General features: G+C 44.2%; 1 protein-coding gene and 1 long non-coding RNA gene across 3 annotated transcripts in view; one reads left to right on the forward strand and one right to left on the reverse strand.

The window, feature by feature from the left end:
- Positions 1–26725, forward strand: part of dipk1ab (divergent protein kinase domain 1Ab) — a 56110-nt gene extending 29385 nt beyond the window's left edge. For both annotated transcript variants that reach the window (XM_077198783.1, XM_077198784.1), the window contains exons 3-6: positions 21845–21979; positions 22407–22514; positions 22862–23038; positions 23537–26725. In XM_077198783.1, coding sequence (XP_077054898.1) covers positions 21845–21979; positions 22407–22514; positions 22862–23038; positions 23537–24349 — 1233 coding nt within the window. In that variant the 3' untranslated portion in view covers positions 24350–26725. The remainder of the gene's footprint in view (positions 1–21844; positions 21980–22406; positions 22515–22861; positions 23039–23536) is intronic.
- Positions 9788–11596, reverse strand: LOC143707219 (uncharacterized). Its single transcript, XR_013193110.1, has 3 exons — positions 11342–11596; positions 9958–10059; positions 9788–9883 (listed from the first exon to the last, which is right to left on the reverse strand). It is a non-coding gene; the product is annotated as an uncharacterized LOC143707219 (long non-coding RNA).
- Positions 26726–27293: the final 568 nt, after the last annotated feature.

Consider the following 27293-nt stretch of genomic DNA (forward strand, 5'->3'; position numbering starts at 1 on the left):
TCACACATCTGTTATTATCAGTGAAGCTGACTGCACAATGCATCTTTCATAATATATACACTTTGTTTGTTATAATTTGAGGATTTGCCAGCTTACAGAATTCAGCACTGAACAAAAAGTCTGTTTTGAGCGGTGAGGGGAGTCTATTTTAAATGCTTCTGATTGGCCATTGCGTTCAAGAAATCAACACATATGTCTGTGATTGGCTACATCCCTCAACGCTGCAAACATGTTATAAAAAGAAACTCTGGCCTGTAAATCGTTTCTATTTTGTTTTAGTTGTTCTTGTTGCTTTTCTGCAACATATGAATAAAAATGTATTAGTTTTTTTGTTTTATTCATAGATATTTCTAGTTTGCGGGAGTCCCGCGAATCGTTTTATTCTCCCGTATCCGCACACAGAGTGAGTGCATTACCGCTCGAGCTCGCCCTCGCACTCGGCCATCAAATCTAGTCCCGCGCCGCACTCTACTGCGTTGAGAGTGCACGTCTCTAGATCGGCGTCTCGCGCTCGCGCCATCCACTCAAAACGTACCGTTAGCCTATTACTCTTTGGCCGGCGCGCAAGCCCAAACAAGTACGTGCGGCGTGCCTGTTGTTTTGTTTCCGGTCTAGCTATCCGGTGTGATGTTGTTTGCTAGGCCAAAAAGAGCGTTAATCTCGCGATAAAAAAATTGACGCCGTTAAAATGTGTTTGCGTTAACGCCGTTAATAACGCGTTTAACGCACAGCACTAATATATATATATATATATACACACACACACACACACCGCATTCCAAATTATTATGCAAATTGGAATTAAGTTTCATAAACATTAAATATTTTGTTTTTCAATCAAACTCATGGATGGTATTGTGTCTCTGGGATCTTTGGATCACTGAAATCAATCTCAGACACCTGTGATAATTAGTTTGCCAGGTGAGCCCAATTAAAGGAAAATGACTCGGTTACTAACGTAACCTCGGTTCCCTGAGAGGAGGGAACGAGTATTGCGTAAGTAGCTTACGCTATGGGAAAACTCCTTTTCTCGAGAATATTGAAGTCTTTATGTAAAACGCATTGCAGCTGCACAGCTGACAGCAATGAACGAAGGAAGCTCGGTCATTGGCTGTGCTGCGGCAACTTGCTCGAACCAATGACGGGGCGACTCTGAATGCGCGACCAATGAGCGCGTTTCGCGCCCGCGCGCGTCAGAGCCCGCCAAGCTATTTATTGGGCGCCCCGTCATGAGAGTTCTTTAGGTTAAAACGACTGAAGCGAACTAACCAAGCACAAGCACGGCAGCTTACGCAATACTCGTTCCCTCCTCTCAGGGAACCAAGGTTACGTTAGTAACCGAGTCGTTCCCTTTCGAGAGGTCTCTCCTATTGCGTAAGTAGCTTACGCTATGGGAACACCATGCAAAACGCCGTGCGTGCTGAACTTCGCTTTATGATAGCCAGAGGCAGGTGTCTGAGCTGAAAAGCAAAGTTATCATCCAACTAGCCGGCAGAGGCGAGCTTTATATGTGGGAAAAATACAGAGCGGCTAGAAGGCGCTCAGTGTGACACAAGCACATACATAATCTAGATACGAACTCGTAGTTCAACTAGTATCATGCTGATAGTACATTGGAATGCAATGTCGGGACCTGTAGGTTGTAGAACCTGATAAATGTGGACGGTGAGGCCCAGCCTGCCGCCGCACAAATATCCTCGATCGGTATCCCGCTCGACCATGCCCAGGAAGAAGCCACACTCCTGGTGGAGTGTGCTTTGACTCCCCAGGGGCATTGAAGTCCCTTAGCTTCATAAGCCAGCGCTATAGCCTCAACTATCCAGTGAGAGATTCTCTGCTTTGAAACGGCGGAACCTTTCGTATGGCCGCCAAAGCATACAAACAGTTGTTCTGTCTGTCTGAATAGGGCAGAACGCTCCAAATACACTCTGAGAGCCCTAACGGGGCAGAGTAGATTAGCGTCGTGTTCGTCTGCTGGAGACGATAGCGCAGTTAGGGAGATAACCTGTGCTCTGAAGGGAGTGGTGAGCACTTTAGGAATATACCCATGTTTCGGTCTAAGGACGACCCTGCAGTCGTTAGGTCCGAATTCTAGGCAGGCAGCGCTTGTCGAAAGCGCGTGCAGGTCGCCCACTCTCTTGACCGAGGCGAGTGCCAGCAAGAGCGCAGTCTTGAGCGAGAGCTGTTTAAGGTGCACGGTTCGGAGTGGTTCGAACGGGGGCCCTTTAAGAGCGTCTAAGACAGTAGCTAGGTCCCAGATCGGCACTGAGGGGGGGCGTGAAGGGTTCATCCTCCTAGCGCCCCTTAAGAAACGAATAATTAGGTCGTTTCTTCCCAATGGACGTTCCATTACAGGGTTGTGTGACGCTGTGATGGCCGCCACATATACTTTGAGCGTGGAGGGGGTGCGGCCCGCCTCCAGAAGCCCTTGTAGAAAAGCGAGTACGTTCGTGATCTCGCATGTCTCAGGGTTCAGGCCCTTGGCATTACACCAGTCACTGAACACTTTCCATTTCTGGGCATATAAGCGTCTCGTGGAGGGCGCCGGCGCCTCAGCGATGGTTTTTAGCGCTCCACTCGTGAGGTTCCTGGGAACCCGTTGAGGGGCCATGCATGAAGGGCCCACAGATCGGGGCGGGGATGAAATATCATCCCGCTGGCCTGACTGAGGAGGTCTGGCCTCAGTGGAATCGGCCGTGGTGCAGATTGCATTTGCATCAGATCTGGAAACCATGTTTAATTCTTCCAGAGTGGGGCTATCAGAAGCACTGCGTTTTTCTCCTCTCTGACCCGACTGATGACCTGTGGCAGCATCGCGATCGGGGGAAAGGCATATAAGGGGCGGCTCGGCCAGCTCTGGGCGAGCGCGTCCGTGCTCTTCGTGAAGAAAAGAGAGCAGTGCGCGTTCTCCTTGGAGGCGAAGAGGTCGATCTCCGCTTTGCCAAAGGTTTTCCATAACCATTGAATCGTCAGCGGGTTGAGAGCCCATTCTCCTGGGAGAATCTTGTCTCTGGATAGCATGTCTGCCCCCTGGTTCAGGGCGCCTGGCACATGCGCTGCTCTCAGCGAGCGCAAGTTGTGCTGGGACCATAAAATGAGTCTCCTGGCCATTGAATGCATGGAGCTCGACCTGAGTCCACCCTGGCGATTTATGTACGACACTACCGTCATGTTGTCCGTTCGGACCAGGACGTGTTCGTTTTTTAGATGTGGAAGCAGGGCTCTGAGAGCCAAAGCGACCGCTTAAATCTCCAGACAGTTTATATGTAGGCGCTTCTCCGGGTTTGACCAAAAGCCGGAGACAGGCCTGCCCTCGTAAAGGGCCCCCCAACCTATTTTGGAGGCATCTGTCGTTATCATCTTTCTCCTTGTGTTCACACCCAGACTCACGCCTGACTGGTACCAGTCGGCGGCTTTCCAGTGCGTCAGGGCTTTTATACAGCCGTGGTTCGCTCTGATTAAAAAGTGGCCCGAACGCCACGCGTGAGTAGGGACGCGGCTCTTGAGCCAGCGTTGGAGAGGGCGCATATGCAACAATCCTAGCTGGAGTACGGCCGATGCTGAGGCCATGAGACCGAGCATCCTCTGAAACCGCTTGACGGGGGCGCGCGCGCCCGCCCTGAATGATGTTGCAAGGCGCCGGATGGTGAGCGCGCGCTCTGATGAGAGACGCGCTGTCATTTGCATCGAGTCTAGAACTATTCCCAGGAAAGAAATCCTCTGGCTGGGAGATAGTATGCTTTTTGCAAAATTGATTCTTAGACCCAGGCATTCTAAATGGCTGATAATCCAAGATCTGTGTGTTATTATCTGACTCTCTGATTGTGCTAGGACCAGCCAATCGTCGAGATAATTCAGTATTCGCACTCCCCTTCGTCTCAAGGGGGAAAGTGCTGCGTCCATACATTTCGTGAATGTACGGGGAGCCAGGGACAGGCCGAACGGAAGTACTGTGTACTGGTAAGACTGTCCCTCGAAAGCGAATCTCAGCCTGTGATGAGGCGCTATTGGAATGTGAAAGTAAGCATCTTTCAGATCCACTGAGAGAAACCAATCTCCTGGGCGTACTTGCGCGAGGATATGCTTGGTTGTTAACATTCTGAACGAGCGAATCATTAGTGCTTTGTTCAGGTGTCTGAGATCTAGGATGGGGCGGAGACCACCATCCTTTTTCGGGACGAGAAAATAGCGGCTGTAAAAACCTGCCTCGCTCATAGAGGGGGGAACAGTTTCCACAGCGCCCTTTTCTATTAGTTTGCGCACCTCGGTGCGTAGAACCTGTGAACACTCCTTTCTCACTTTCGTCTCGACCACAGTCGTAAAACGTGGTGGTCTGCGAGCGAACTGGAGCGAGTATCCGTGCTTTACTATATTCAATACCCATTTCGGCATATCTGGAATGTTTTCCCATGCCGCTGCGTGTACAGATATGGGCTGAATACAGGCTAGGGGCGGGCCGCTGTGACGTAGGGACCCGGCCAGCGAATCGCCTGAGCTCGTAGCTCTCAGAGGCGCGGGCGCGCGCTGAGCAGCTGAGTGAATGGGCGCGTGTGTGCTTACAACAGCGCGCGCTATGTCTGTAAAACTCGCAGCCTGAGCTGGGGTTGTGTTTGACACTGTAAGGACCGTGTTTATAAGTGGGGGTGCATAAACAGTGGTAGGCACACGCGTCACTTTTATAATGTTTCCAGCTTTTACGGAGGATGAATTCATAACTGTGTGAACAGTGCTTGTGTGTAGTGGTGCGTACATGACCGTAGGCACGTGATCTACATTCATGGGGCGCGCAGCCTGAGCTGGGAATGAATTTGGCACTGTTTTGACAGTATCTGGGAATGCACACTTTGTGGACATGTGAACCCTTAGTGACACTGGCAGAAAAAGACTCTTTTTGTGTTTTCTGTGCGTCGCCGTAAAAACGGCGTTTGTTTGCAGGTGAGCAAGCTCTGTGACTGGCCCATTGACATTTCCAGCCGCCTGTAAGGGGACTGGGTAATGTTTGAGCGTGTGCAGAGAGAGTGGTCCGGCTTTTGCGAGACACGCACTCTCTCTTCTCTTTCCTGTGGCTAGGACGGCTTTCGAGGCTCAGGGTTCAGCACAATCTTGGGCCGAGGACCCCGTCGCTCAGGAGGCGGCTTGTGGTTGTGGGAGCGCGAGCGGCGTCGAGCGTCACCATGAGGCGCGGGCTGAGAGGCGGTGGGAGCTGTTCTAGCCCGCTGCGGCTGTGGCGGTCTCTGTCTGCTCTGCGATGAGCTGGAGCGCTTGGGCAGGAAATGGCGCATAGCTTGTGAAGCGTTCTGGGCCTCAGTGAAGCGTTCGGCGAAACCTTTAACCGCCGGTCCAAACAACCCGCTGGTGGAGATAGGCGCGTCGAGAAACGGTGCCTTATCCGCGTCCTTCATCTCCGTCAGAGTCAGCCACAGATGGCGCTCGAGAACAGTCAAATTAGCCATGGCGCGGCCAATAGACTGGGCGGTGGCCATCGTGGCTCGCAGAGCTATATCAGTTGCGCTGCGTAGGTCCTTCGGGTTCGGGGCCAGACTCGTCCATAGAGCGGAGAAGCTTAGCTTGGAACACTTGAAGTACCGCCGTTGAGTGAAGCGCTGATGCAGCTTGGCCGGCGGCGGCGTAGGCGCGACCGGCGAGAGCAGAAGTAGTGCGGCAGGGCTTCGAGGGGTGGGAAGCTTTGGCTTTCCATCCGGCGGTGGAGGGCGGGCAGAGATGATTGGCCACGGCCTCCTCGAGGGGCGGCGTTCCCTCGTAGCCTCTTTCCTTCGCGCTGTCCACAGAGGAGAGCGACGAAGAAAAAGAAGGCTTCAGACGCGCAGAGTGGGGGGCTTTCCATGACTTGGTGAGTTCGTCATGAACCTCCGGGAAGAAGGGAGAAGGCCTTTGCCGAGGGGCCTGCTGGCGCCCCTGCAGAAACCACTCATCCAGTCGGCTTCGGGTTGGTTCTTCGGGAGAAGACCAATCGAGCCCGAGGTCCTCTACGGCCTTCGAGAGGACGCGGATAATCTCCGTATCCATGGTGGAGCCCCCGCTCGTGCTAGCTAGCGTCGACGGGGCGGGGTCGAGAGTGGAGCCCGGCCAGTCGTCCGATGCAGCGTCGATGGACAAGCTGTCATCCATTCCCCCATCGTCCTCGGACGCGCCGAAAGTCACAAGGCCCACCGCTCTGCTAGAGGGGTGTGGGTCCGGCTGGGTGAACTGAACCGGCGGTGGGGAAGGCAAGAGCGGCGGTGAAGCACGCGGAGACTGGCTCGGCGTGACGTCACTGAGCTCCGGTTCAGGAAGCCTCTGTGAGCGGCGCTTTTTCTTAGTGCGCGGCTCAAACAGAGGGGTGGCGGCGATGGGCTCGCTCACGGCGAAAGCGGCGAGGCGAGCCCGCAGTGCGGAGAGACCCAGGTCATCACATTCCGGGCATCTGCCCTTGGTCAAAGCAGCTTCTGCGTGGTCCCGGCCCAGGCAGCGAGCGCAGATGATGTTACGATCCCCGTCCGGGAGAAGGTCTCTGCACGACGCGCAGGAAGGCATTTGAAACAACGCCTCAGAAAATTGCTCTTTTACAAGTGTCGCGGGGCGAACAGATGTAAAGATACTTGCATGTGTGGCACGCCGGATGGCTCAGTAGGATGGCGTTTGAAGGCGGCTGAAGGTGCCGACGTCCTCGTAGCAATCCCGCTGGTATGCTTTTCGACGGCGGCGAAGGCTTCAATAATCCGGAGGATCCAGCGAAGAAGGTGTTCGCTGAAGGAGATTAAATCTAAAGAACTCTCATGACGGGGCGCCCAATAAATAGCTCTTGGCCACGCCCATCTTGGCGGGCTCCGACACGCGCGGGCGCGAAGCGCGCTCATTGGTCGCGCATTCAGAGTCGCCCCGTCATTGGTTCGAGCAAGTTGCCGCAGCACAGCCAATGACCGAGCTTCCTTCGTTCATTGCTGTCAGCTGTGCAGCTGCAATGCGTTTTACATAAAGACTTCAATATTCTCGAGAAAAGGAGTTTTCCCATAGCGTAAGCTACTTACGCAATAGGAGAGACCTCTCGAAAGGGAACAACTGTGATTTGTAATAGATATGTAACCTTCGGCTTTATTATTGTCGACCAAATGGACTACGCCACCCCCAAAATCTGGGATGGGGGACCCTAACAATGATCTTTTTCTTCTACACAGGCAGTTCAATTAAATGATCCAGAAGCCAGAGTACAAAATGTTGTTATTTTATTAAATGACAAACACCTTTCTTCTCCTATAACTGGTATGACTTGGTTGGCAACAATGTTACTCAAAAAAAAAAAAAAAAAAATTAAACAAACCACCACGATTCACTCCACTCTCACCCAACTTTCACTCCTAATGAAAAACAAACTTAACAATAACTTCAAAAGAAATAACAACAATGCTCAAAACCAATCAAACTCAAATTAAAGAAATACAGTTAAAGAAAATCAATAATCTACACCCCAGATTATTTAACCAGACCAATCATAATTTAAATAAAGAACAAAAGAAATAGGAATAACACTCGAAGTAGCACAAATCAATCGGAAATCATGAAATGGGAAAGACACCCATTTCATGCCATTGAGTGAAGCGCTGATGCAGCTTGGCCGGCGGCGGCGTAGGCGCGACCGGCGAGAGCAGAAGTAGTGCGGCAGGGCTTCGAGGGGTGGGAAGCTTTGGCTTTCCATCCGGCGGTGGAGGGCGGGCAGAGATGATTGGCCACGGCCTCCTCGAGGGGCGGCGTTCCCTCGTAGCCTCTTTCCTTCGCGCCGTCCACAGAGGAGAGCGACGAAGAAAAAGAAGGCTTCAGACGCGCAGAGTGGGGGGCTTTCCATGACTTGGTGAGTTCGTCATGAACCTCCGGGAAGAAGGGAGAAGGCCTTTGCCGAGGGGCCTGCTGGCGCCCCTGCAGAAACCACTCATCCAGTCGGCTTCGGGTTGGTTCTTCGGGAGAAGACCAATCGAGCCCGAGGTCCTCTACGGCCTTCGAGAGGACGCGGATAATCTCCGTTTCCATGGTGGAGCCCCCGCTCGTGCTAGCTAGCGTCGACGGGGCGGGGTCGAGAGTGGAGCCCGGCCAGTCGTCCGATGCAGCGTCGATGGACAAGCTGTCATCCATTCCCCCATCGTCCTCGGACGCGCCGAAAGTCACAAGGCCCACCGCTCTGCTAGAGGGGTGTGGGTCCGGCTGGGTGAACTGAACCGGCGGTGGGGAAGGCAAGAGCGGCGGTGAAGCACGCGGAGACTGGCTCGGCGTGACGTCACTGAGCTCCGGTTCAGGAAGCCTCTGTGAGCGGCGCTTTTTCTTAGTGCGCGGCTCAAACAGAGGGGTGGCGGCGATGGGCTCGCTCACGGCGAAAGCGGCGAGGCGAGCCCGCAGTGCGGAGAGACCCAGGTCATCACATTCCGGGCATCTGCCCTTGGTCAAAGCAGCTTCTGCGTGGTCCCGGCCCAGGCAGCGAGCGCAGATGATGTTACGATCCCCGTCCGGGAGAAGGTCTCTGCACGACGCGCAGGAAGGCATTTGAAACAACGCCTCAGAAAATTGCTCTTTTACAAGTGTCGCGGGGCGAACAGATGTAAAGATACTTGCATGTGTGGCACGCCGGATGGCTCAGTAGGATGGCGTTTGAAGGCGGCTGAAGGTGCCGACGTCCTCGTAGCAATCCCGCTGGTATGCTTTTCGACGGCGGCGAAGGCTTCAATAATCCGGAGGATCCAGCGAAGAAGGTGTTCGCTGAAGGAGATTAAATCTAAAGAACTCTCATGACGGGGCGCCCAATAAATAGCTCTTGGCCACGCCCATCTTGGCGGGCTCCGACACGCGCGGGCGCGAAGCGCGCTCATTGGTCGCGCATTCAGAGTCGCCCCGTCATTGGTTCGAGCAAGTTGCCGCAGCACAGCCAATGACCGAGCTTCCTTCGTTCATTGCTGTCAGCTGTGCAGCTGCAATGCGTTTTACATAAAGACTTCAATATTCTCGAGAAAAGGAGTTTTCCCATAGCGTAAGCTACTTACGCAATAGGAGAGACCTCTCGAAAGGGAACAACTGTGATTTGTAATAGATATGTAACCTTCGGCTTTATTATTGTCGACCAAATGGACTACGCCACCCCCAAAATCTGGGATGGGGGACCCTAACAATGATCTTTTTCTTCTACACAGGCAGTTCAATTAAATGATCCAGAAGCCAGAGTACAAAATGTTGTTATTTTATTAAATGACAAACACCTTTCTTCTCCTATAACTGGTATGACTTGGTTGGCAACAATGTTACTCAAAAAAAAAAAAAAAAAATTATACAAACCACCACGATTCACTCCACTCTCACCCAACTTTCACTCCTAATGAAAAACAAACTTAACAATAACTTCAAAAGAAATAACAACAATGCTCAAAACCAATCAAACTCAAATTAAAGAAATACAGTTAAAGAAAATCAATAATCTACACCCCAGATTATTTAACCAGACCAATCATAATTTAAATAAAGAACAAAAGAAATAGGAATAACACTCGAAGTAGCACAAATCAATCGGAAATCATGAAATGGGAAAGACACCCCATGGGAGGAAATGATCAAACCACAACACAAATCAAAATAAATCAACCATAACACAAACACAACCCAACAAGACCTCCCATAAAGATATAATTCGACAAACAGATTTCAGAAAGGAATCATAACTACCACAAAAACTTAAAGTATAACAAATAAATAAATAAATACAAAGTAATCAATTCCTAGATTCGACGAGCAACCTTTGAAAATAACAAAAACCACAAAAATTAAATTATAACAACAAAATGTAAAGTAATCAAATTCCAAGTTTGGTGAGGAAAAGAAACGGCGGCCGCTTGCCAAGAAAGGGTTTGACCTGAAATCAAAACCCATTTAGTTTATTAAGCATACAACTTTATGCATTTAAAAACAATCATATAAAATACTCACGTTCTTGATACGCTACGACTCACTTATGGAAAATTACGATAAGTCTTAATGAAAGCAGGCGTGTTGTAACGCTGCCGGCAACTCGGCAAAGTATTAATACTCCTAAAAATACACATTTTATTAACCCCTTAACTGTCACGATATTTAACTTTACTTCGCTATATTACTATTAAATCCTAATCTAATTATGACAAACTATATATCATTGGAAAGGTCTAAGACTCCTAAATAGATATTTTAGCACTGTTTTTTCTTACAAATTATGTTTGAACAGTAATATATGAATTTATGACAAGAGTGCGCCTCAAAAAATCGACGTCATTACAGGAGTTTCGGACCTTTGTCACATAATTTAGTATTTGTCAATAATAAAAGATAAAATTAGATTTTAAAAAGTAAAGTAAGAAGTCCTCTAAAAAGTATAATATATTATATATATGTATATATATATATATATATATATATATATATATATATATATATATATATATATAAATATTTTTATTATTATTATTATATCACATATTTTAGTAGTTATCATAAATTAGGTATCATTTGAAAGCTTACGAGCTCAGAATTCATCCTGTGAAGACCGTTTCGAAATTGGATGTTGCGTTACCATAGAAACGGTATTTTTTATTAGGCCCCTCCCCTTTTGGGCATCATCTTTCATAATTTATTATCAAAACCTTTTCTAATATTGACAAAACACATATTGTCAGAAAGGTCTGAGTCTCAAGGTTCCATATTTAGTGACAGAAGTGATATTTGGATAGAAATTTATGAATTTGTTACAGCAGATTGCATACAATTAAATTCAATGGAATACAATGGCATCGGTGGCTATTTTTGGTTCTACGCCTAAACAAAATCTCATGGGAACTTCAATTTTTGTGATATCAACTTGAAATCTGGATCACAACTTGGTTAGATATATGGCTTTAATTTTATAGTAATTTTATAGTAAAAAATATTTTGTAAAATATTTATTTTATATAAAAAAATATTAATAAAGTGTATTTGATTCACTGTAAATTAAAACTTCCATAACTTTTTCATACTTTAATTTATTGAAGTGCTTTCACTTCAGTAATAATCTGCTGATTGTTTTCTTTAAAACAAGACCAAACTTAGGTCTGTATTCCAAAGCATTCTTGAATTACAACCATTTAAGTTTGTATAGTGCATTTTAATGTCAATTATCAAAAGGGGGGTGACAGCTAAGGGGTTAAGTTTAACAATTTAAGATAAACAAACGAACTCAGTCGTTCACTCACATCAGGTGGCCAAAGCTAAGCAAGAGTTTGACCTGAAATCACAACCCATTTAGTTTATTACGCATACACCCTTATAAATTTAAAAACAATCATATAGAAATACTCACGTTGTTGATACGCTACGGCTCACTTAATGGAGGATTACGATGCATATAAATCTCAATGAAAGCAACCGTGTTGTAACGCAGTCGGCAACTCGGCAAAGTATTAATGCTCCTAAAAAAATACACATTTTGTTAAGTTTAACAATTTAAAATAAACAAACGAACTCAATCGTTCACTCACATCAGGTGGCCAAAGCCCAGCCGACATGGCACACCCACTATGTTCTCAGAACAATCGTTGGTGCAGGAAAGATCTTTATCGAGCTCAATGGTTGAACTCTTTCCACGCGCCAGAAGAGGAAGAAACACAAACTCACTCCTTGAGCGTAGAACGAGAGCGAGAAAGACCCCTTTCCTTAACGCCCGCGAGACTCTAAGCAGCCGGCTCACTACGTCATCTGCCCATTTAAAAGGCATAGTCTACTCATTCCGGTTACAGATAATATAGTAAAAGTAATCTTTTAAACTAACCATGATTCTAACAACTCTAACACTCTGTAACACAATGTAATAAGACATCCCGTTCTTTGGATAAATGTATGTTTTCCCTTTGGTGAAACTCATGACTTTGGTTGTTTGAGTGTAAAAATAACAAATATGGGAAATTAAACTAGACAGATGTCTAAACTTGAAACCTTGTGATTACGCAGTAAACAAGAAAACAGTGTTTACTTCTACCTAGTAACAGAAGAGTTTGCATATGAAGAACCAATCAAATTGTAGGGAAATTATGTAATGTTTCATGTCATTTTATTTTGCCATGTTCCTAGTATATAAAAACTGTTGTATTCCTTTTACCAGTGGGATTCTCTCTGAAATTTGTCTGAGATCCTCCGGCCGTGATTTACGGTGGCCGAGAGGTGCAAAACAAATCACAATTATAAGAACAAAATAACAATTCAGAAAACACAACGACAATTCAGAAAGCAAAATAACAATTCAGAAAACACAATAACAATTCAGAAAACACAATAACAATTCAGAAAACACAATAGCAATTCAGAAAACACAATAACAATTCAGAAAACACAACGACATTTCAAAGAAAACGGAAAAGGTAGGTACATTTTGAGAATGGCAAACTTGTCGCTGATTGGACGAGACACCTGTCAATCAAGCTTTACAGGAAGTAAGAAATTTGTGATCAACTTTGTTTTGCTAAATGCGAAAATGGAACACATTAACCATTACTTTGAAGAAGGACATTCATGTGCTGTGATAGTGGACATGCTGGCGACATACCCCGATATTAAAACTATTTACAAGATTACTAAAAAATATTTACATGCGATCGTGAGGCGCACACACACGCAAGGTCTCTCGCTCTCTGTCTCTACCTCTCTGCCGTGTGCTACACGGTTTGGAGGTCGCAAGCTCTAGATTCTCTAGAGTTCCGAGTTTTTAACTAATTTGCGGGCATCAGGGAGCCGCTATCAATATGCGGGGAACTTCCGGGAGACTTGGGATGTCTGCATATCACTCCATGGGACCGAACTATCTTTGGCATGTTGATGGGTGTGATAAACTTAAGCCATTTGAGCACAAGCTCATTTTAATGTCGAGGGATGTCGCCAGCATGTCCACAATCACGGCATATGAATGTCCTTCTTCAAAGTAACGTTTAAATTTCTTACTTCCTGTAAAGCTTGATTGACAGGTGTCTCGTCCAATCAGCGACAAGTTTGCCATTATCAAAATGTACCTACCTTTTCCGTTTTCTATGAAATGTCGTTGTGTTTTCTGAATTGTTATTGTGTTTTCTGAATTGTTATTGTGTTTCCTGAAATGTCGTTGTGTTTTCTGAATTGTTATTGTGTTTTCTGAATTGTTATTGTGTTTTCTGAATTGTTATTGTGTTTTCTGAAATGTCGTTGTGTTTTCTGAATTGTTATTTTGTTTTTATAATTGTTATTTTGTTTTTATAATTGTGATTTGTTTTGCACCTCTCGGCCACCGTAGTGATTAAAGCATATTCAATGGCATTGTCTGTGATTGATGCTGTGCATCAAGTCAAGTCAAGTCAAGTCAAGTCAAAGTTTATTTATATAGCACTTTTTAAAAACAACAAGCGTTTAGCAAAGTGCTGTACACAAACATACTTATGCAATCAAACCAACATGACCAAAATACAAAAAATAAAAAACAGTAGAACAATAAAACAATAAAAGAATAAAACAGAACTCTCACACGGCGTCAAATGCCAAGCTGTAATAATAAGTTTTAAGATTCGATTTAAAAATAGTAATGGTTTGAGACTGCCTAATGAACAGAGGCAAACTATTCCACAACTTCGGTCCAGCCACTGAAAATGCTCTTTCACCCCTGGTTTTCAGTTTCACACGCGGGACTACTAAAAGCAAATGGTCAGCGGACCTAAGCGCTCTTGACGGAGCGTACTGCCTAATCAGTTCCGTCATATACCTGGGAGCGAGGCCATGAAGTGATTTAAATACAAACATCAAAATTTTGAATTTAATTCTAAAAGATACTGGTAACCAGTGAAGAGAGGACAAAACAGGTTTAATATGTTCTCGCTTTCGTGTACCTGTCAGCAAGCGAGCTGCAGCATTCTGGACCCTCTGCAGCCTAGAGAGAGAGGCCTGACTAATGCCTATGTAAAGGCCATTACAATAATCTAGACGTGATGAGATGAAAATATGGAGGAGTTTTTGAAAGTCTCTGGAAGACAGAAATGATTTCACCTTGGTGAGCTGTCTCAACTGGAAAAAACTCGATTTAACTACCAAGTTAATCTGTTTGTCCAGTTTAAAATCACAATCCATAGTGAAACCTAAATTTTTGACATAGGACTTCACTAATGGATTCAACTCAACTAGATCAAAATTTTGCGATTCATAAGTACCTCCAGGGGTAAAGAGTATTACCTCTGTTTTGTTTTCATTAAAACATAAGACATTTTTTGCCATCCAGGCCTTAATTTCCTCAAGACACTGCAGTAAAGGCGCTAACGTACAAGTGTCTTTTCTATTCAGAGGCAGGTAAATCTGGGTGTCATCAGCATAGATATGAAACGATATTCCAAATTTCCTAAAAATATGACCCAGGGGCAATAAATATAAGGCGAACAACATAGGCCCCAAAATGGAACCCTGGGGGACGCCAGATGTGAGAGGAGCCGTTGAGGAGACAAATTCTCCAATGCGAACTGAAAAAGTTCTTTCGGACAAATACGACTTAAACCAAGCCAACACATTACCCTCGATGCCAACACATTCTTCCAGACGTGAGACTAAAATCCCATGGTCTAAGGTATCAAATGCAGCTGAAAGATCCAGTAATAATAAAATCGCGCAATTTCCTGAGTCCGTAGTGAGTGCATCAAGTTAGTTAGGGGAACAAGTTAGAGTTAGGGAACTCAGCTGTAGTCGATGTGTAGACTCGCTGAAGTATAGTTAGGGCTATGGTTACAGCTGAAGTTTACTGTAGACTCGAGTATACATAAACTAACGCTGACTGCAGACGTTCGGGGACGTAGATTGTAGACGAGACCAGGTAGACTTGGATGCAAATAGAGAAAAATCGACCACAGTGCATTAGACGGATGTTCCACATTAGTAAGCAGACCACAGGTTTCAAGCAATATGGGAAAGAAAAAGGATCTCTCTGCTGCGGAAAAGCGTCAAATAGTGCAATGCCTTGGACAAGGTATGAAAACATTAGATATTTCACAAAAAGCGTGATCATCATTCTGTGAAGAGATTTGTGGCTGATTCAGAGCACAGACGGGTTTGTGCAGATAAACGCATAATGAGGAAGGTTACTGCCAGACAAATTCATCGGATTAAGAGAGTAGCTGCTAAAATGCCATTACAAAGCAGCAAACAGGTATTTGACGGTGCTGGTGCCTCTGGAGTCCCGCGAACCTCAAGGTGTAGGATCCTCCAGAGGCTTGCAGTTGTGCATAAACCTACTATTCGGCCACCCCTAACCAATGCTCACAAGCAGAAACGGTTGCAGTGGGCCCAGAAATACATGGACTAATTTTCAAACAGTCTTGTTTACTGATGAGTGCTGTGCCACCCTGGATGGTCCAGGTTGATGGACCACCATTTCCCAATAAGGCTGCAACGTCAGCAAGGAGGTGGCAGAGTAATGTTTTGGGCCGTAATCATCGGGAGAGAGCTGGTAGGCCCTAGCCGAAAATCTAGACGCACCCTATAGCGGCAGCAAAATTTATTTTGTAGCCAGTGTAGTCTAGCAACTCTCCGTTGGCTTTCGAGCTTTTCGAGTCAGGCCGATCACATCGTGTATAGTGTTGGTGGGCGGGCTTAACATAATGACGTCAGAGTTGTGACGGTTCCGTGTGAATTCCCAGCTACTTGAAAACAAAGAAGATGTATTCGAATCGGCTTTGGCCGCGACTTTGGAGGACTTGGAGTTAAGCATTTCTTTGGGAAAAGAACAGAGAACGGTACTTAAGTCATTCTTAAAAAAGGAAGATGTGTTCGGAGTTTTGCCGACCGGATATGGTAAAAGGTTAACATATCAACTAGCTCCGCTGGTGGGAAAACGCATGGGACTCACTCAGCCACAACCGTTCGTTGCTCTGGTTGGTTGTAGCGCTGTCCTATTGAGTGCAGAGGGAATTTGAAAGACAGCCGTTTATCCCGCCCCTCGGATTGAGGCATGCCAATGGTGAGTTCCTAGACCTAACATCTTGATGTGGGTCTGGCTTGCCATGCTAGGTAGGCCCCTTTAGGAACCTAAAGGTGTGAAAATGACTGTGGCAAATTATATTATATATGACCACTTGCTTCCATGGTACAAAAAGAAGAACCGTGCCTTCCGTAGCAAAATCATCTTCATGCATGACAATGCACCATCTCATGCTGCAAAGAATACCTCTGTGTCATTGGCTGCTATGGGCATAAAAGGAGAGAAAGACATGGTGGGGCCCCCATCCTCCCCTGACCTCAACCCTATTGAGAAGCTTTGGAGCATCCTAAAGCAAAAGATCTATGAGGGTGGGAGGCGGATCGCATCAATACAGCAGTTCTGGGAGGCTATACTGACATCCTGCAAAGAAATTCAAGCAGAAACTCTGGATGCAAGAATTGTGAAGGTGATATCAAATAAGGGGTCCTATGCTAACATGTAACTTGTCCTGTTAAGATGTGTTTGGTTGAAATAGCTTTTGCAGTGGGGCTCGACAGCCTTAGTCAAACGGGTGGGCGCGTATGATCGGGTTGTGGAGAGGTTGTGAGAGATTGTGGCTAGGTCAAAGGAGCAGCCTCAGCAGCAGGAGGGATGTAAAGGTCAGTAAGCTGGGATGAGTTGAGTGGGGGACGGAGGGGGGTGACTCTGGGACGCCAGAGTCACTGTCGAGCCCTCTTGAGGTGTCATGGGCTAGTCGACGAAACACTGAGGACGGAAGGTGCCCACTTGAAGACCCTAGAGATGTCCCCTACTCTGATCAATCCAGACGGTTGTCATGAGGGGACCGCACTGTGATTGCAGCCGTTGAATATTAACACCAGACAGAAGGAGATTCACATCACTATTTTGAAAGTAGCGTAAATGGATGGAGAAGTATAGGTTACTGTAAAGCTACATCTTAGTTAGTGCTTATTTGTACTCGGCTGAAAGTTTGTACATCTTTTGTAATGGAAATCATGAAGATCTGGATACGTCCAGTGACTGCGGTGAATAGTGCTGCTGGCAACAAGGGAAAGACCTTGCGACAGCCTGGACAGACAGCTGACAGGAGGAAAGAGACCCCAATGGGGCTGGTAAGGGTTAGTTACCCTTGTTGACAGTATCCAGCTCTGTGTTTACAGGATGCTGGAGACACCCGCCCAAGGCTTCTGAGAAATTAAAGAGGAAAATACCCCTAGAGTCTGCGAGAGCGGGGGCGGAAGATGACTCAATGTTGGACAACATGGTTTACGACTTTGGAATGGAAACGGATATGAGTATGGAGAGTACTTCACAAAAGACTAGTTCAGGTTCTGCAGTTAGCAAAGTCATTGAACTCCAAGCTTGTGTCTGTGGCTGGAGCAAGGCGACAACGGTCAGGGGTTTGAAGATTGATCATGGGAAAATGAAATGCTTGAGAGAGAAGGGACAAGGGCCTCGCATCGTTCAGTACTTCTTACGAAGTCAGTCAAGTCAGTCGAATGAAATCCAGCGACAGGAAGCATACCACAGTTCGCAGGATATCAGCACCTCTGTCATAGAGGAGAGGAGGGTTTGCACAGTTAGTGATGAACACATTGATACTTGTGAACCCGGTCAGATTAACCAGCAAAAGAGAGAAAAGAACCTCAACGGGCATAGGCCTGGAGTTAGATGGCCAAGAGCTTGTGAGAAAACTGCAGGGGACACGGTAAACACAGATCTATGCTTTGCATTGGAAAGATGAACTGGTACAGTTGAAAAGAAGCTGGATAAATTTGGGGACATCATTTACGCATATGGAAGTGAGAGGTTTGGTGTGGAAAAAAGGAAGGAAAAAGTACAAACTACTCCTGGAATGTCTAGACGGCAGCAGAAAATTGAAGGGTTAGTTAGAGAAAGGAGGCAGCTGAGGAAGCAATGGAAAAGAGCAGAAGAAGGTCAGAAGGAGGGACTCAATCTCTTACAAAGGGCCATAAAAGATAAGCTTGCAACATTACGCAGAGCTGAGCGCCTACGGAAACGCTACAAAAAGGAGCGTGCGAGGGCTAATTTCTATAAAGACCCATTCAAATTCGTAAAGAGGTTATTCACCAGTGAGAAGAATGGCACTTTAAAAGCATCTAGGGTTGAGCTAGAGAGATATTTGGAGGAAACGCATACAGATGCAAAAAGGCATGAGCCTATGTCAATTCCATCAGACATCCCACCTATCAATCCACCAGAATACCAAATGGTGGTCTGTGCACCTAAGTGGAATGAGATAGAGCAGGTTGTGAGAAAGGCAAGGGCTTCATCATCCCCAGGGCCTAATGGAGTTCCGTACAGATTGTACAAGAGTGCTTCAGGAGTTCTACAAATTCTGTGGAAATTGATAAAAGTGGCAAGGGAAAAACAGGTTGTACCTAGAGCTTAGCGCCGAGCAGGTGGTGTCTTTATACCTAAAGAAAAATATGCTACAAGCATCAGTCAGTTTCGTCCTATTACACTATTAAACGTCGAAGGTAAGATTTTCTTCAGCATTATTGCTAAGAGATTGTCATCCTACCTATTAAAGAATGGCTTCATTGACACTTCAGTTCAAAAAGCAGGCATTCCAGGGTTCTCAGGATGCTTAGAACACATCAATGTTATCTGGCAACGAATTCAATCAGCTAAAAAGGAGAGGAAGGAGCTCCATGTGACATTCCTGGATTTGGCTAATGCATATGGTTGAGTCCCACATGAGCTTCATTGGGCAGCATTTGATTTTTTCAGAGTACCGATGTCGATAACAAATTTAGTGAAAGCCTATTTTGGAGATTTGCAATTTAGTTTCTCAACTCCAGAATTCAGCACTACATGGCAATGCTTAGATGTTGGAATAATGGCAGGATGCACATTTTCTCCACTGGCTTTTACCATGGCAATGGAAGTAATCATTAGGGCATCAAAATGGGTAGTAGGAGGACAGCGCTTGGCTTCTGGGATGCGACTACCACCAATCAGAGCATACATGGATGACATGACAACCATGACTACAACAGTAGCCTGCACTAATCGGTTATTGGGCAAGTTAACCGATAACATTGAATGGGCACGAATGCATTTTAAGCCCTCTAAATCAAGGAGCATCTCGATAATTAAAGGCAAGTTGGTAGATAAAACATTCTTCATTAATGGTGAGGCAATACCAACAGTTTCTGACAAGCCTGTGAAGAGTCTTGGGAGATGGTACGATGGGGATCTAAAGGACACAGTTCGAGTGGGAGAAGTTAGACGACAAGCAGTGGAAGGGTTGAAGAACATAAACAGCTACGCTTTACCAGGGAAACTAAAACTCTGGTGCCTTCAGTTTGTTCTACTGCCGAGGTTGCTGTGGCCACTGACTGTGTACGAGGTTTCTTTGACGACAGTGGATAAGCTGGAAGCGTTAATAAGTTCATATATCAGGAAATGGTTGGGAGTTCCACGCTGCCTCAGCAGAGTGGGACTTTATAGTAAAGGAATATTGCAGCTGCCAGTCTCTGCTTTAACTGAGGAGTTTAAGTGCGCCAAGGTCAGACTGGAAATGACCTTAGTAGAGTCACGCGACAAATGTGTAAGGGAGGCAGCACCTGTGTTAAAAACTGGTAGAAAGTGGTCAGCAAAGAAATCTGTGGAAGAGGCAAAGGCTGCCCTTCAAATTGGTGATATCGTGGGGCAGATACAGCATGATACAGAGGGGGTTTTGGGCTCACTTTAGCTCCTCCTAAATGGCACAAGGCAGCCCCAGCTCAAAGGAGGAAGCTCGTAGTCAACGAGGTGCGAAAGCAGGAGGAGAGGATGAGGTGTATAAAGGCCATTTCCCAGGCCAAGCAGGGAGAGTGGATGAGATGGAAGAGTGTGGAACAACACAAGATGGGCTGGTAAGACCTTTGGTCAATGGAAGAGAGTAGGATCAGTTTCCTTATCAGGTCAACATATGATGTTCTCCCATCACCACAGAACCTAAACCTCTGGGTAGGAGAGGATCTCTCTTGTCCTTTGTGTTCATCACCTGCCACATTAAGGCACATTTTGACAGGATGTAAGGTGGGTCTTACCCAAGGTCGGTTTACTTGGCGCCATGACCAAGTACTCCGATGTTTGGCTTTAGGATTGGAAGACAAGCGTAACATGACCAATAAGTTGCCACCTGTTCTAGCAAAACATTGCACACAGAAGACAATATTCCTCCGCCCAGGCGAGCAACCACCAAGAAAAGGTGTTAAAACCAAGGAACTGGAAAATGCTGGCTGATCTTGATCCACGGCTTATTTTTCCACCTGAGATTGCCACCACTAACCTCCGACCAGATATTGTTTTGTGGTCTGGATCAGCACGCATTGTTCAACTGATAGAGTTAACAGTGGCATGGGAGGATGCTGTAGATGAGGCATATGAGAGGAAGAAACTGCGGTATGCTCAGCTGGCCACTGAAGCATCGAGTGGAAGTGGGTTGTCGAGGATTTGTGGCACACTCCACAACCCGGTTCTTCAGAGACGTCGGATTCATTGGCCAAGAGTTGCGTTGCACAGTAAAGAACTTATCTGAAGTAGCAGAGAGGAGCAGCAACTGGCTGTGGTTTAGACGGAAAGAGTCTGGCTGGCTGTGTACAGGCCGCCATGCTACGGTTTCGAAAAATTCTTGAAAATTTGATGAGTCTGTTAGTTTATTTGTATAGTTTGCATAGTAATTACAGTTATTACGTTCCTGTGCATTTTGCGTGAATGAGGATTAGTGTTTGGACAGACATTGTGTTTTGCGGTAGTATGCCATACGGAACCGTTGCCACTGACCGCTTTAACGTCTGCAGTGGGGCTCGACAGCCTTAGTCAAACGGGTTGCCGCGTATGGTCGGGTTGTGGAGAGGTTGTGAGAGATTGTGGTTAGGTCAAAGGAGCAGCCTCAGCAGCAGGAGGGATGTAAAGGTCAGTAAGCTGGGCTGAGTTGAGTGGGGAACGGAGGGGGGGGGGGGGACTCTGGGACGCCAGAGTCACTGTCGAGCCCTCTTGAGGTGTCATGGGCTAGTCGACGAAACACTGAGGACGGAAGGTGCCCACTTGAAGACCCCTAGAGATGTCCCCTACTCTGCTGAATCCAGGCGGTTGTCATGAGGGGACCGCACTGTGGTTGCAACCGTTGTATATTAACACCAGACAGACTTAGTTGGTGCTTATCTTGGCGAAAGCCGAGTACAAATCAGCATGAAGTTTTAACATCTACTCTTGTGTAATGGAAATCTTGATTTCAGTAATATGACCTCATAATGCTGCAAATTCAAAAAAATGACCATTTTCAGTTCTTTACAACCTATAAAATGTGTTCAAACTCTGTTGTGCATAATAATTTGGAACAGTGCATTTTGAGTTTTTTATTTTTGAAAAAAAAACTGTTTTCGTTGGGTGGTTTGTTCAATGAAATTCAAAAAAATTCAAAACTTATACTGTCTGTCATTTGCATTGACTATTTAGGAAAATCTGTGTAAAATATAATTTGCATAATAATTTAGAATGCAGTGTATACTGTATATAACCCAATTCTAATAATTTCATCCTCTATTCGAGAAAGAATCAACTCTTTCCCATTTCTTTAGGGATGGAGACTGTAAGTCTTTCCACTGAGCTGTGATTTTTTTTCATCTGGTTTTTAGCAGTCCTGGCACTTATCGCTACCATTGCAGTACAACCTCCAGCAAATTATATCGGCTCATAATCAGCGTACATCAGCACACAAATGTCTTCAAAACTGCCTAGAGCTGAAATCAAAGCTTTACTACAGTCCAAAACAGTTCAGCTATCATTTTGGGAGATGTTTTCAAAGGTAAGGGGTTTATAAGTGTTTCTTTGTCCCTCTCTGTTGGTGCACAGGCCCGGTTCTCCTACCTACACATGAAGTACCTGTTTTGTTCCTGGTTGGCTGTTTTCGTGGGCAGCTGGGTGGTGTATGTAGAATACTCTTCATACACAGAACTGTGTCGTGGACATGAGTGCAAGAACTCTATTGTGAGTTTTCAGTTCTTACATTAAATATGCTGACCAATATGGTAATCATTCTATACTAGACAAGACTTCCACTGACACCTAGCAGATTGGATGCAGTATTACAAAAGTAATAGTTTGATGCAAAAGTAAAATATTACGATACTGATACCACTGCAAAAATGTAGTTAATTTATATAGCACTATTCAAGTTTTATGGTTTTATTATTATTATTATTATTATTAAATAAGGGATATGTGCAGCTCCACAGCTGTTTTACAAACATTTTTACAAACATTTTATAGTAAGGAGAGCCATCTAGAGGAGAGTAATTGTAAAGACACTGACTTATTAAATGGATCAGGCAATCTTTGGGGAGTACAATGTAATGAAATAAAATGAATAATTCAGCGTAGACTCTGACGTATGTGTGTCTCCATGTCTTTCCAGTGTGATAAATTCCGGAAGGGGGTGATTGATGGTTCAGCCTGCAACAGCTTGTGTGAAAAGGACGGTCTTTACTTGGGGAAATGTCTCTCTGCCAAACCCAGCAATCAGGTCAGACACAACAAACTGTAGTTGCTCCTTAATATAACAATAATTCTTGTCTGATCTTTCATTGAGTGCGTGTTTTTGGTGATCTGGATCTGCTCAGAATTTGCTTGCAAAGTTAAAGTAAGGTTGGATCCATCCAAAATCCATCCATTCACTCTATCTAATACTGTATCCCCCATCGGCATTGTAATGGTATCTATAATTACTTTGATGTCTAACATAACATTGTATTTAAAGACCACTGGGACAAGTTATGGGGACAATTGTGGCTAATGAATACAAGACTTGTGCTTATGGAAAATAGAAATATGAAAAATCAAACTTTAAAATGACTTCACCTTCTTGTTTAGGTATATTCTGGCAGTTGGGGAGATTTGGAAGGGATCATAAAGTGTCAGATGGAGGAGGACCCTCATTATGATCTGGGTGCAGAACTGGAGCCCCGAAAAGAGTCTGCATCCTTTAACAGGCCAACCAAAGGGACATCAATGGAGAAGTTCAAAGAAATGGTCTTCAGCCATCTAAAGGTCTCAGATCCCATGCAGAATTGTAACATAAAATTAGCATACTTGTTTTTTCTGCGCTTTAACAATTTTAGCATTGGAGATTTAACTACTGAACCAGTAAACATGTGACTTTGACATTTATAACCATCCATTCTCCAAACCACTTGTCCAATGTCACAGGGAAGCTGGAGCCTAATATAATATTATTGGAAATAATAATAATCATAACTATATTTATTAACAGTATGATTGCACAGTAAATAAATTAATTAATTAAAACCTCTGCGCTATAGTGCACTGAAGGTCTGAAGCTTTAATAATTAACCCCCTTTTTGTGTGTGTACATTTATGTAAACATTCATTACTTGTACTCCATGAATTTGCCTGTTTAGTAAAATAAAACTAGATATTTTCATATCCTAAAAGAAGACATTTCTGCATGCAGAGAAAAATGTATTTACCACATCTCTTCCAGACAGCTGTTATTAACCCGTTTCAATGACACTTCTCCCCTGACAGGCAAAAGTAGGAGACCAAGCCAACTTAGCGGATTTGGTGACCCTTGTGCTTGGAGTCGCTGACAGCAACAAGGATGGCCAGATCTCCCTGTCAGAAGCACATTCAGCTTGGGCTTTACTGCAGCTGAATGAATTCCTGCTGTCCGTCGTGCTGCAGGACCGAGAGCACACCCCCAGAATGATTGGCTTCTGTGGGGACTTGTATGTGATGGAGAAGGTTCCTTACGTACCACTGTATGGCGTCAGCCTACCGTGGATGGTAGAGCTGTGGATTCCAGCCAGCCTGCGGCGAAGCATCGACCAATGGGCTGCTCCCTCCTGGCCCCGCAAGGCTAAGATAGCAATCGGCCTGCTCGAGTTCATCGAGGATGTCTTCCACGGCACATTCGGAAGCTTTCTCATGTGTGATGTTAGTGTCACTGGGTTTGGTTATACAGAGCGCCATGATATAAAGGTGGTAGACGCAAAGCGTATTGTACCCGAAGGTGCTTTTCAGGAAGCAATGCGTGAAAGGCGGTGCGAAGAGGACAGTGACTGTGTCTATGGAAGGGACTGCCTCACTTCTTGTGACCTCACTAAACACCGCTGCACTACGGAGGTCATGCAGCCGAATCTGGCTAAAGTCTGTAGCACACTAAAGGACTATCTTCTGTATGGTGCGCCATCAGACATTAAAGATGAACTGGAGAAACAGTTGTACGCCTGCATTGCTCTCAAAGGCGCCAGCGAACAGATGGAAATGGAGCACTCCCTGATTCTCAACAACCTCAAAACTCTGCTTTGGAAGAAGATATCTCACACAAAAGACTCATAATAATACATACAACTAAGTTATTGTTCTTATACAGAACACAGAATATACAGTATGAACAGCAGACTGGGGCTGTCTGAATGATATCGACCTCCTATATTTTGCCTAATATAATTACATATTTTTGTTTTTGGCCTGCATTTGTAGAGTACTGTCAATATACTCTTTATGGCACCTTGTTTTGTTACATTACTCAGTCTTGACTCAATCCCAAATTCTAAAAGCTTAGGCAGCAGAGAAAATTTCTGCTAATGCATGTTCTCTCCAGTGCCAAGAAAAAAAGACAAATTATTAATCTTACTGCAGCTGTTCAGAAAAACTGTGACAATCGAACTGTGTCTTGTCCAGAGGTTTTCAAACTGAGGCCGGGCCCCCCATTTTACAGAAAAAAATAATAATTTTACAAAGTTTTTTTTTTATTGCAGACAAAGTTACTTTGTTAACATGATAATAGGTTAGACACAATATACATTTTTTAAATTTAGTCCAGTGATAGCATTTCTTTTTACATGAAATATATATAATGTCATTACTTTATGTCAGGGATAATTTAAAAAAAATTCAATTATGTCATTTACTCACCCTCGTTGTTCCAAACCCACAAGACTTTCGTTCATGTTTGGAACACAAATGAAGATCTTTTTGATGAAATCTGAAAGATTTCTGTCCCTCCATTGATAGCTATGCAACTGACACTTTGATGATTCAATTCCAAATTTTCTGAAGACACACATAAGCTTTATATGATGAACAGATTGAATTTAGGTTTTTGTTCACATATAAACATCAACTCACTCATCAGTTGTGGTAAACGGACGCTGAAGCATGTTCGCTCGACGTGCGTGAACCAACATGGTTCATTCTCGTGTTACGCAGCACGTTTGAGGTTCCCCAAGGTGTTTCTCGTATCAAGCAGGTAACAGGTTCAGTTGAGCTGATTAATGTTCATCATATAAAGCGATTGAGTCTCTTCAGAACATTTGGACTAAACCATTTGATTCATATGGATTAGTTTCACGATCTCGTTATGAACTTTTTGAAGTATCAAAGTGGTTGCGTATCTGTCAATGGGGAGCTCTCAGATTTCATCAAAAAGATCATTGTGTTCCAAAGATGAGCTAGTCTTAAGGGTTTTGGAACTACATTAGTAATTAATGACAGAATTTTCATTTTTGGGTGAACTAACCCTTTAAGGCGAGACACGACAGGCAAAAACATCGTTTTTTTTTCACTGGTCAATTTTGAGATTTGCAGACTTGTGGTGAAAAAAGTCAGAAATACACATTTAGGTCTTTATTTTACTACACTATGTCTGTTTGCATCTGTAGATTTCTCATAAATTCATCAAAAGTTGTCGTTATAAATCATCCTTCTGCTCCGCGATCGCGATCTGCACCCTGTCATCACACACACCGTTAGAAAGCTCTGTCTCTCCTCTACAATATTGCCGGATCCAAATATGGTAATTTCCTTTTTATCAGCAACCAATCGTGAAAGTAAAAGGGGGGATTTTACTCTAAATGCGCAATCTCATTGGCTGATGCTAAATCTTTAAAGCCCGTTTTCTCAAAATGACATTTCTCTCATACTCCAAATCCGAAATCTGCACTTCAGTAGCACCTATATACACCAAACTTTCCAGTCTTGTACCTAGTTATATTATGAAGACATTTACTGAGGGATTTGTAAATATATTATTCCTAGCCTGATTTATATAACATTTTATTCCACAAAACTTGGCGAAAATCATTTTTTAAAGGCTATTGGCAGTATATTCTGATTTACAGGATAACAAAAGTAGATATCCATAAATCCCTCTGTAATTTTTTTCCCATCTAATATGTGAACACAATGAAAAAATAATTTTGAACCTGGCTTTATCCAATACTCAGATTTCGTTTTTTAAAACATATGCAAATTAGCACATATTTAATTAATGTCTCATTTTCATATTTAAACATTAAATTACAGAAAACTTGTAATAATTTTTTTTTAATCATCTTAATGTAGGTAATCAACTGGCAAAGTTTCATGGTGATATATGCTAGTTAATTTTTTTTAACCTATTCACTTGTAGTGTCTCGCCTTAAGGGGGCCTTGGCATCAGAAATTGTGAAACCCCTGCTCTAATCTGCCGAAGATATACAATTCAAATTTCAGAATGCTTGCAATTTTAACTACTAAAGATCTAAAATCATTTGCATGATTAATAATTTTCAGACTGAACGATAACAATTATGCTGTTGCTAATTTTCTTTGAGTCAAACTGAAAAAAAAAATCATTTTTAATGCTCAACTTGAGACAAGATGTGTGCAGAAATGTTTAAATATTATTTTTGAACTCATTTCCTTTTAATAAACGTCAAGCTCTTTATTTCATCTTTGTTTTAAATATGTATTGGTATATAAGATAGCACCCTTCTATAGTTAGGACGCAGGGTCCTTCACAAAACTTACGAGACTCATGCTGGTAAAATTAGTCATAATGAGCAATTTTTCAAAATTGAGTTTCACATTCTCTAAATTTGTTGGAATCAGAAAAAAAAAAACCTACACCTGTTCAAAGTCGATAGTCAGAGTTATTTTCTGAAGGTTCTAAAACAAATATCACCCAGCAACCATAGCTTAAAATCCTTTGTAATAACACCAAATATCTAAAGAAAAAATTTACTTTTCCCCATTATACCATAATTGTTTGATTAACATTAATGAAACAGACAATATATTAAGACCTACTGTACCAGGAGGATCTAATATAAACATACACATTATATTTTCCCCCAACAGTTCACCAAACGTTCACTTAAAACATAATAGATAATGTTTGCTTGAATACTCGCCAAGACAGACATTTTGAAATACTGTAATTCTGTGTATATCGGGATCACGCACTGTCTGAGCACAGGTCACATGTTTTGAACACCTGGCCTGACAGTGCATTCAGTTT

The sequence above is a fragment of the Siphateles boraxobius genome, unplaced genomic scaffold, assembly GCF_051911475.1.
Source record: "Siphateles boraxobius isolate OS27281-9 unplaced genomic scaffold, OSU_SipBor_1 41, whole genome shotgun sequence".
NCBI lineage: Eukaryota > Metazoa > Chordata > Actinopteri > Cypriniformes > Leuciscidae > Siphateles > Siphateles boraxobius.